Genomic DNA, 11,326 nt, shown 5'->3' on the forward strand with positions numbered 1-11,326 from the left:
TTGCTAAATCTATTTCATCTCTGTGTTTGTAATTTTCATCTTTACTCACAGTCATTATATGTGGGGGGCTGCCTTTTTCTTTGGGGAATTTCTCTGAGGCAAGGTAGGCTTTATTTTTCTATCTCTAGGGCTAGCTAGTTTCTTAGGCTGTGTCGAGTTGCATAGGGAGCGTTAGGAGCAATCCACGGCTATTTCTAGTGTGTGTGATAGGATTAGGGATTGCGGTCAGCAGAGTTCCCACGTCTCAGAGCTCGTCCTATATTATTAGTAACTATCAGGTCATTCCGTGTGCTCTTAACCACCAGGTCCATTATTGTCCTTACCACCAGGTCATAACAGGAAAAAAACAGGATTTTTTTTTTACTGCTCTGCGTTATAAACTGTAGTGAAACACTTGGGGGTTCAAAGTTCTCACCACACATTTAGATAAGTTCCTTGGGGGGTCTAGTTTCAAATATGGTGTTACTTGTGGGGGGTTTCTACTGTTTAGGTACATTAGGGGGTCTGCAAACGCAATGTGATGCCTGCAGACCAATCCATCTAAGTCTGCATTCCAAATGACGCTCCTTCCCTTCCGAGCGCTGCCATGCGCTCAAACGGTGGTTCCCCTCCACATATGGGGTATCAGCGTACTCAGGACAAATTGCACAACAACTTTTGCGTCCAATTTCTCCTGTTACCCTTAAGAAAATACAAAACTGGGGGCTAAAAAATAATTTTTGTGGGGGAAAAAAAATAATTTTTCTTTTCACGGCTCTGTGTTATAAACTGTAGTGAAACACTTGGGGGTTCAAAGCTCTCAAAACACATCTAGATGAGTTCTTTAGGGGGGTCTACTTTCCAAAATGGTGTCACTTGTGGGGGGTTTCAATGGTTAGGCACATCAGTGGCTCTCCAAACGCAACATGGTGTCCCATCTCAATTCCAGTCAATTTTGCATTGAAAAGTCAAATGGCGCTCCTTCCCTTCCGAACTCTGCCATGCGCCCAAACAGTGGTTTACCCACACATATGGGGTATCGGCGTACTCAGGACAAATTGTACAACAACTTTAGGGGTCCAATTTCTTCTCTTACCCTTGGGAAAATAAAAAACTGGGGGCGAAAATATAATTTTTTTGAAAAAATGATTTATTTTTACGGCTCTGCATTATAAACTTCTGTGAAGCACTTGGTAGGTCAAAGTGCTCACCAGTCACCACACATCTAGATAAGTTCCTTAGGGGGTCTGCTTTCCAAAATGGTGTCACTTGTGGGGGGTTTCAATGTTTAGGCACATCAGTGGCTCTCCAAACGCAACATGGCGTCCCATCTCAATTCCAGTCAATTTTGCATTGAAAAGTCAAATGGCACTCCTTCGCTTCCGAGTTCTGCCATGCGCCCAAACAGTGGTTTACCCCCACATATCGGGTATCGGTGTACTCAGGACAAATTGTACAACTACTTTTGGGGTCCATTTTCTCCTGTAACCCTTGGTAAAATAAAACAAATTGGAGCTGAAGTAAATTTTTTTGTGAAAAAAAGTTTAATGTTCATTTTTATGTAAACATTCCAAAAATTCCTGTGAAACACCTGAAGGGTTAATAAACTTCTTGGATGTGGTTTTGAGCACCTTGGGTGCAGCTTTTAGAATGGTGTCACACTTGGTTATTTTCTATCATATAGACCCCTCAAAGTGACTTCAAATGAGATGTGGTCCCAAAAAAAAAAAAAAAAAAAAAGTGTTGTAAGAATGAGAAATTGCTGGTCAACTTTTAACCCTTCCAAAATTGTGCTGATGTAATGTAGACAAGTGGGAAATGTTACTTATTAAGTATTTTGTGTGACATATCTCTGTGATTTAATTGCATAAAAATTCAAAGTTGGAAAATTGTGAAATTTTCGCCAAATTTCCATTTTTTTCACAAATAAACACAAGTAATATTAAAGAAATTTTACCACTATCATGAAGTACAATATGTCACGAGAAAACAATGTCAGAATCACCGGGATCCGTTGAAGTGTTCCCGAGTTATAAAGTCATAACAGTGGTCAGAATTGTAAAAATTGGCCCGGTCATTAACATGCAAACCACCCTTGGGGGTAAAGGGGTTAAAGTAACATTTTTGTGAAAAAAAAAAAATATATTTGTACTTGCATTTCTTCAGTTTCTGTGAAGCACCTTAAGGTTTGATAAATGTGTTGAATGTGGGTTTCAGCACCCTGAGATGTGCAGTTTTTAGAATGCTGTCACTTGTGTAGTTGTCATGTAGACCCCTTAAAGTAACTGATCTGGTCCCTAAAAAAATAAGTTTGTAATTTTTGTTGGAAAAAATTGCTGTCAACTTTTAACCCTTCTAACAAAAATATATATATATGTTACAAAAATTGTGTTGATGTAAAGTAGACATGTGGTAAATATTATTAGTTATTTTGTGGCAAATTTGCCAAATTTCTTTTTTTCATAAATAAATGCAAGTCATACTGAATAAATTTTACCACCATCATGAAGTACAATGTCCCAAAAAAAGGTCTCGGAAGCATTCCAGAGATACCACATAAAGTGACACTGGTGAGAATTGTAATATTTGGCCTGGCCATTATGGTGGATACAGGCTTGGGGGTTGAACAGGTTCGCCATCATCATATGGACAGTGCTAAACGTGTATCCTCCTGGGCACCTTGATTACACAGAAAGGTGAGCATTTTTACTTTTAACCATGCTTGATAATTTATTTGACTGTTTTTGTTGCTTTAAAGGGCATTTATAAATATCTTGCAAAACCTCTTTTATTCGTAGGGCTATTTATTCACACATGTATTGTCACTGTTCACCTGCAATCTGGGACACAACATTTTCATCATGGACTTCTACATGTAGAGGTCATACTTTACTGGAGCCTTTTGAGGAACAGTCAAGGCTATACACAGCAAGGGATGCAGACAAGTAATTTGAATTAAGTATATGTATTGCTATATTCTACATATGTCTTTGTACACCATATATTTAACTGGAGTTTTATTTGAAAAGCAGTTACACATTATTTGCTCTATATGGCGTCCTTGGGTTCCTATAATATGCTTAAGTAGCTTTCACTATTTAGTACTAGGACCTGACAGGGGCAGCCTTTTCTTAACAGGGGTGCCAACCTCGGAGGTTGGGTAGTGCTGTACCTTAGGGCCACATAGGGAAAGACACAGGGTTTTCTCTTGGGCATGATAGATAGATATATATATATATATATTAAAATCTGTGGCAATATGCATCTATTTATATCATAATCACTTCTGCATGATACATCAAAGTATCCACACATTTAAAGGGTTTTTCTCTTTTAAGCTGCTAATACCATTGACATTTTGAGCACATATTTTCACCACTGACATACAGGTATGGCTTCTGTGGCATGGGAACAAAGACAAGACACCTTTCCATAGGTTTTTGGTGCAAAGTTTTCTACAAGTGATCAGGTAGTTTCCCAGGTCTATATAATGTTTGCCTGCCCACAACATTCTTTTTTAAATTATTTAGTGGAACGCCATAAGTACTTCTGAAGCAGTCAATATTGCTGAGTGTTAATAGTCACTGCAAGGGATATGTAGTATTACACTTAAATGGGTTATCTAGGACCAATTAGTTCTTAGACCCATAGCAAAAAGTAGTTAACAGGCTTGCCTTTAACTCTTTGCCTTTTCTGCCCACTGCCAGCTCAGTGGTCACAGACCACTCCTGCCGGTGAATCAGCAGTCTCTGGTGACAGAAGCAGCTGTTCTTCCGTTTTGCTGATGGGGTGTGACTATGAGCGTCATGCTAATTGACAAGCGGTTCTCCGCAGTTAGGTAGCAGGGAGGCAGCTGTCAGTCAGCATGATATAGGCAGTCACACCACATTAGCACAGCAAACTGGAAGAGGAAGAGTTGTTCTGTTAACATGAAACCACTGAATCTCTGGCAGGAGCAGTCGGTGACTGCTCTGAGTCAGCTCCGGGTAGAACAGACGGCAGTTAGCTAGGACATCAAAGTGCTTTAATGAAACAGTGATCATCTCAATTAAAAAAAATCTCCATGGGCTATAGACATTGCTTTTTTTTTTTTTAGGATACTTTCCAACAAGACTCATGCCAATATTCTCTAGAACTGGATGGGGTGGCAGTGCCTCCTTAGGCAGAATATGGGACTCCTTCAAGTCTTTACATAATGAGCTAATTAATCTGTCAAATCTGAAGTTGCACCAAATAACTTCACCAATAAAGAAAACATCACATGTTTAGTTGGACTGTATGCACGTGTCTTTAATTATGTGGTAGTGATGAAATCTTGCAAATCCAACATGAGATTGCTTCAAAGTTTCCATACCCAAAAAAAAAAAAGTTTATTTATGCCGCGCCAAGGTGTTCTGAAATTAACAAGTCCAGATTTGTTTCTCCCATATATTTTCAATAAATAAATGTAGTGTCACAGATCAAGCACACACAGATTTACAGTTGATTAAAATAATTAAAAAAAAAAATGTATACAGTCTTCACAGCGCAGGGAAGAAAACCACTTTAATCAGCAGTTTCACCAACAGCTGCTACCTATACAATAATGTACAGGCACAAGTACCACAGGGTTAACACTTTAATGATAATTTTTCTGGCAAGTCCAGGGAGTTGGCCAAGGTATGGGAAGGGATAATTCTATTGAAAGCAGCCTTTTATTTTAGTGGTCTCCTGACATCCTCCACCACACCATTCGGATTTCAACTCCACCTTTCATGTGCAATCAAGTCTTTGTGCAAATTTTCTCAGCCCTTCTTCTCCAAGCCTCTGTGCCAGCTCAATCCCTGGGGGTGAGGCTACTGCGCTCAGGATCTTCACCCCCGGGCCCGGCGTTCTCTGCCAGTAATGATAAAGAACGCTGGGGAATGTCCAAAATCTAATACAAGAGTCCATGTTTCATGCAGCCCTACATCAGGCAACAGCTCTTGGCCTTCTCTTTCTTGAAGGTGGAAGAAATTAATTCAGAGCGACTAGGCAGATTTAAGAGTCTCTTCGATAAACTCCGGACAGGGCTTCTACGGTTGGGGGGTGTAGGTTTAGACAAACACAGTGAGGATGCAGAGCGAAATATGCTGTGCACACTTTTTTCTGATGTGAAGGCTGAACACTCTAGATAGCTCTCGGCTCCTAGTTGCTTGGCAGCAGCACATCCCTGGAAATAGAAAGAGGATGTTAAAAATGGTGGACCGTTACAAAGGTAATGGATAAATGTATGCTAGGACTTAACGCCAACTTTACAAATTCAGTCCATGTGCCCGCAAAGCTTTGTGCTACCACGAACAATGAAACACAAGGGGATCCAGCACTACAAGTCCAATTTTGACTGCTAGCAAACATGTGGCCAATTTGGCACTAGTGCCAGTTGGTTGCAGAACAAGTACAGTCTGTTCATGACTAATTACTACAAAATGAACTGCAATAAAGGTCCTAGCCAACAGATCAGCATTTTATGGTGGATTTGATAAAAATTTCATGTATTCACATTGAATTATGCACAAACCTGTTCATATGACACAGGGGTCTGTTTCTGGTTGGACAGCTCCATAATTGTGCTGAGGTCAGTTCGTAAGTCTGTTTTGCAGCCTATTAGAAGTATTCTTGTGTTGGGGCAGTAGTCCACAATTTCTGTCTTCCACTAAAAGGGTACAGAAAGCCAATATAAATGATCTTTAGCATAGATTTTACCAGTATAAATACATGTATCTATGCTGACGGTAACAATTGAGCAGAAAACTGAAAGTACCCACCTTCTTTAATGCACTATCAAGGCTTTCTGGTCGGCTTACATCAAAGCAGAGCAGTACAGCATCAGAGTCACTGTAGCAGAGAGGACGGACATTATCGTAATAAGGAGAACCTGTCAAGAGAAGAGATAAATGGTCATCAAGTGTGAAGAAGATCAGACACATGCTTGCTGCTATTCACACTGAATGCAGAAGTAAATTTGTAATTACCGTAAATGCAGTTTGCTTTCTTTGCATAAAAATCTATCTATCTATCCATCACACACATACATTTCATACATCATTCACCCCTATGTACTTCATTGTAATTTCCAACTCTAATAGAAAAACTATTATGTAACAGATGGCCCCTACTACACATAGAGGAATTTGGGTTATTTGGTTATAGCCATACTTGTAAAATACACAATTAGCTCCACTGCATACTGGGGTGATATGCAAGTTATGCACAGACTACTACAAAAGACATTTTTCTTTAACAGATTATATCAAAGCTTTATCTGTCATTGCCATTTATGGTTTTTATATGTTCCTAAATTTTACTTCCAGGAAGCAGACTATGATCTGGTATAGTCATTCAGCAAAAGTGGATCCTCCAGCAGAGGGGACCAATGTTATACCGCCAAATATGACAAGTGGTGTGGAGCCACAATATTAAGAAAATAATGTATCAGTCATGGAAAATCTAATTTATTTCAACATTAAGAAATAAAAGTGAAAAACTCAAAGGAAACTGCGTTGGCACTGGTGAACCACCAATATGGCTTTGAGCCATGATTACGCCACAGTCCATGGAACCATGCTCTGGAGATATGGTCTCTAAATTCTGGTCACCATCATATAGGTATTCCCTTGGAATCTAGTTTTAGCAAATAGCCTATTACACATCTATAACTTCCAAAGAGCCACATGTTAGGTATCAATGGAGAAGATATTTGCCTTTCATTATACCAATATTGCATTTTCTGAAAGCTCTGACAGCTGGAGAACTTCATGGACAAGTTGGCTACTTAGGCTGACCATGTATAAGTACTGGAGCAATTCTTCCCCGAGGAGGCCATTATAAGCGACAACAGTGTCTCTGTATAGAAGAGGTTTGGGAAACCGTATCAGTTTAAGGACTGCCTCAAAGAAGGAGCAATCATGACTTTTCCAGCACAGCACGCCAAGTGAGCCACCATGTACAAGAGCCTTCTCAATAACTTAAGGGGCCAGAGACAACAGGTAGCACTTAGAGCAAAAAAGAAATTAAGTATGGGAGTTTATTTGTGGGTATGACGCCTGGACAGCACCCCTTAGGCACACACAGGGCACTAGAGCTGCAAGTCATAAGCTTTCCACACTTCACCCTCCCGTTCAGGTTTCAGCTCAGCAGCTTCGTGCTTAGAATAGCAAATACCCCCTCCCTGACTAGGAGAACAGTTTCCATAGCAACAAGCTCAGACCAATCCAGTTAGGGGACAGGAGGCTGCAGACTATCAAGACATTCTATATCGAAAAATCTACGATAAGGACGTAACTATTATAGGTGCTCCTATTCAGCACCGTGCTCCACCGTTTATGTGCCAAGCAATAGCGCCAAACACTTCCAAATGACTGAAGTCACACCTGCACCCAGCAAACATCCCAAATGCACAGGACGAAACATCCCGACACATAGGACATGGTTAAATCTACATTAGGAGCAAAGTTCCAGATATCACTGTGCTCACTCCCCATCGGTGAAGATTTTAACTTTGAAATTAATTACAGCAAATAATTTGATTCGGAGTCCTGGCTGGCGACCTGGCATAGCCAGTGTACTGTTCAAGGACTGGCTGGTGCCTGCTGCATCCCTTCCCCTGGGGCTCTTCAGAAACTGCGTAGCTGAATGTACAATTCTGAGCCACACGCTGGCGAGAAGATTCCTGCCACTGATCTGCAGCATTGACTAGACTGGCTGTGCATAGCAAATAGCCAGCACTGCACCTCTGGAAAGGTAATCCAAAATCAATGGCACAAGGGCCTGTATTAGAGCGCTTAGAAGATGACAAGATTAAAGACGCACACACTAAGGAGACATATCCAGTGAAGACACAAGATGACCAGCGTAGTGTGTGATTATACGGAGCCATCTACTCTAGGGCTCACATTTGTCTCCAGAAAAGCCATGTTGCAACCAGTCTGGTTAATTTTTCCAGTTTGGTCAACTTGAACAAAGCCAAGTGTAATGGGACACCTTTCCTACAGGGGACCCATGAGATATAGATATCTGTCTCATAGAAATACAACACTAAGCTCTTTGGGTCAAAATATTATTAGGATGAATGACTAAATAAGGTATGCTAACAAAAAAAACAAAAAAACATTTTGTCCAGGAACATTCTACTGTTCTTGTAGAAAAGGGTGTCACTAAAGGGTAGAAGGGCAGGAACATGGTGTGCCAAAGCAATTTATGTATTTATTTATTTTTTACAAGAAATAGCCATGTTATGCGAGGGTCCTACAGCCAATGGATTGACGAAGCCTTTAGATTCAGAAGAAAATAAGGAACACTTTACACAAACCTGTTGAAATGTGCAATCAGATCATTTTTTGCAAGGTTCATTTCAAAACTAATGGAAACAAAAACATCCCAGTGACTGAAAAGCCGTAAAACAGGGAGTGAGAGAAAGGGCATTAGGAGATGGGCCTTCTTGGCCAACATTCAGGAGAATGAGATATTCCATCTAATTAGCAGTTACAATGTGGCTGTTAAGTATGGAAATGACCAGTAGGTGTTGGCCACCAGTGGCTCCCATTCACATATCCCTGAGGGCAGTTTCAGGCTTGAAAGACCAGCTTTACAGCACCCAGCAGGCAGCGCCATAAACCTTTCATTATGACCCTGTTAGCACAACTGGAAAGGAATGTCAAAAGCGCTACAGTCCATTCCCACCTATAATCGTCCACTCCTCTAACAATACTAGAAGGTTAGCACAAGAGCAGGTCCTATCATAAGGCAATGCAGGAACATGTCTGGGCCCAGAAGAACACATTGCTGCTTTCACACAAAGATTTAACATGTGCTTCGAGGAATCTGGAGGAACATTTCTGAAGAGGGAGCTTTTAGCCTTGTATCCTTTGGGTAAGGTCCAACAATGCAAGTAACATGGGCAATCATAATTTTAGTTTAGTGATAATCCCAATTGTAGGCACAACCCAGGATAAATACATTTGGATGGCAGACATTAGCAGCACCTGTCTTTGTAGCCATTTGTCGCCCATCAATCACCAATACCATAATGCCAACAGGATGAAGGCCATTCACAAGGGTGTCAGTCTAAACAAATATGGCAGATCAGTGCTTCCTTTCTGTATCGGAGCAAGCAAACATCTGCTGTAGCTACAATAGGATGGTCGAAACATTGGGATCCTCCTGAGCAAGTGTCATTAGCTATAAAATATCTAAAATTAATTTTTCTTCCCCATCGCTTGGCCCTAAACCAGCATACATAACCCATCCTGCACATGACACTGGAGGATAGGTCGAGGGTCAATTTGTAATTTTCTGTTCTGAGAAACGGGTTACACCTCATTGCAAATTGTTGTCGCACATCATCGCCAATTATATATAGCCCTGCGATAAATTGATCTCATGTCCACAAGTCAATTTGTAGCCCTTATCCTAAAATTAAGTCATCTTTTTTAGCGATCATTTATAATAAACTATTAACTGTTGATACATTTAGAAAAAAATAAAAAAATTGGCCATCTGCAGCATGAAGATCTTAGGTTGAATGAAGCCGTATATTAACCCCTTTAATAATGTGATCTTAAAGAAGAATAATGTTGCTCTTTGTGGTATACATACCTGATGTGTCCCATAAGCTGAGTTCCACACGATTCTCCTCCGTCTCCAAGCTAGCGGTGTAGTTCTCAAACACTGTGGGCACATATGTCTAGAAACAAGAGACACACATATATAGCTTACTGACAACACGGCAGCCAACAGAGATACTTCGGTGCAACAGAGCAGTGCTAGGACATCATTGGAGCCAACACAAGCACAGGGAGTTGACACCTACGCAACACAATGGAACTGCGGGCAATAGAGCTCGCTGACACCACTGCAGCCAACGCAAGCACACGTGTCTCGATGGCACCACTGCAACATACAGATATTGATACGCAAGGCAAGTGCACCACACAATAAGACAATCCAGACAAGCAAGACAAAGGAGAGAATCCAGAGTCAGACTTCAGAACTCAGAGAAGATCTCAGCAAACATTGACATTTATGCAGATTCTTGACAACTAAGACACTTATCTGCCCAATTGTTTTACCCAATTCAGATAAGAAAATTGAGTCCATTGTGTGAAGGACGGGATAACAATGCATTGTTACAATGTCACCAGGCACAATAGCCAGAAGCTGGTGGATAGAGGAATAGTGCGTGCACACATACATCCACCATGTACCCTTGGGGTGACAAGTTGACCTTTATCGCACCCCCCATTTTTAAGATTTGCGGTCTGCATGCAGCAGAGACGTCCCGTCATCTCAATATGGAACCGATCACAAAGGATTGCACCCTAAATTAACCAATTCACCACACAGCCTTTGTTACAAAGAGCATAACTTCACACCAGTGCCCATCATGTGTGACCCCACAGATGGCACCATTCTCACCACAGTAACCAAGGGTCCCCAAAACACCACTAATTACACTGTATTACTTGTGGTTAGTGATGACCCACCAGACAGCCAGAAATGAGAAGATCTGTAGAACACAATGTCTGGAACGACAACTCTAGAATAAAGTGGTATCTTGGCATCACACATGGGCATCGTGGTGCCACCACACACACCAGTGGTAAATGCCAGGACAGGGCAGGTTGCTATGGAGCCGGTGAGCGGAGGTCCTGGGAATAATGCAGTCACAGCCCAGTGCACCGGCATCTCAGCAGTGTCACAGGGATAGATGGGAAACTGGGCACCGGGGTTAAAGGGCACCAGCACAAAGCCCGGGAGAGGACTCGCAGAATAGCTCACCTCAGGGTAACAGTCCTTCGCCAGCACTTGTAGCATCGCCGTCTTCCCACAGTGCACTTCCCCGACCAGCACCAGCTTGCACCGGACCACGGCGGGCTGAGGATTCCTTCTCTCCTTCATTGTATTGTGGTAACAGCTCAGGACGCGGAGAATACAAAGCGGCTTCCAGTTAACGACACTAAGAGCTCACACGAGAATCCAGCGGAGCTACTGAGCCTTCTGGGCACATTCCGCTGTATATATAGGAGGCTCCGCGCCAATCACAAGGCGAGGACTCAGAGCCCGAGGGCCAATCCGCGGCCGGCTCTGTAGCACGCCCCGCCCTCTTAGTGTGGTAACCCGCTGTCCGGATTCCTGGTGAAAGGCATGTGGTGTAATGTGCGAGGGCATACAGTGTGTGCCCGGCTGGCGGGGGGCACGGACCGGCAGTCGTCACTATGCCGGCCACTGCTGTCACTAGGATAGCCACCATTCAGCTTTCCTGTACACCTGCATGTCTAATATAGGGGTGCTGTATAATAGCACCAGAGCTCCCTGGGGTCAGACTGGC

At 42.1% G+C, this 11,326-nt stretch overlaps 1 protein-coding gene across 1 annotated transcript; it reads right to left on the reverse strand.

Annotated features, from left to right (window-relative positions):
- Nucleotides 1-4,393: 4,393 nt before the first annotated feature.
- On the reverse strand, nt 4,394-10,989 carry RND1 (Rho family GTPase 1). Its single transcript, XM_069758339.1, has 5 exons — nt 10,777-10,989; nt 9,595-9,682; nt 5,766-5,875; nt 5,519-5,653; nt 4,394-5,170 (listed from the first exon to the last, which is right to left on the reverse strand). Exons 1-5 carry the CDS (start codon nt 10,894-10,896, stop codon nt 4,925-4,927), a joined length of 699 nt encoding a protein of 232 aa, XP_069614440.1. The 5' UTR covers nt 10,897-10,989; the 3' UTR covers nt 4,394-4,924.
- Nucleotides 10,990-11,326: the final 337 nt, after the last annotated feature.

This window comes from Ranitomeya imitator, chromosome 3, assembly GCF_032444005.1.
Source record: "Ranitomeya imitator isolate aRanImi1 chromosome 3, aRanImi1.pri, whole genome shotgun sequence".
In the NCBI taxonomy this organism is placed as follows: Eukaryota; Metazoa; Chordata; class Amphibia; order Anura; family Dendrobatidae; genus Ranitomeya; species Ranitomeya imitator.

Coding starts and splice junctions, on each gene's coding strand:
- RND1 (XM_069758339.1), bottom strand. CDS start 10,896: ATGAAGGAGAGAAGGAATCCTCAGCCCGCCGTGGTCCGGTGCAAGCTG. Junction 9,683..10,776: donor CGAAGGACTGTTACCCTGAG/GTGAGCTATTCT, acceptor TCTTGTTTCTAG/ACATATGTGCCCACAGTGTT. Junction 5,876..9,594: donor CAGCTTATGGGACACATCAG/GTATGTATACCA, acceptor TTCTCTTGACAG/GTTCTCCTTATTACGATAAT.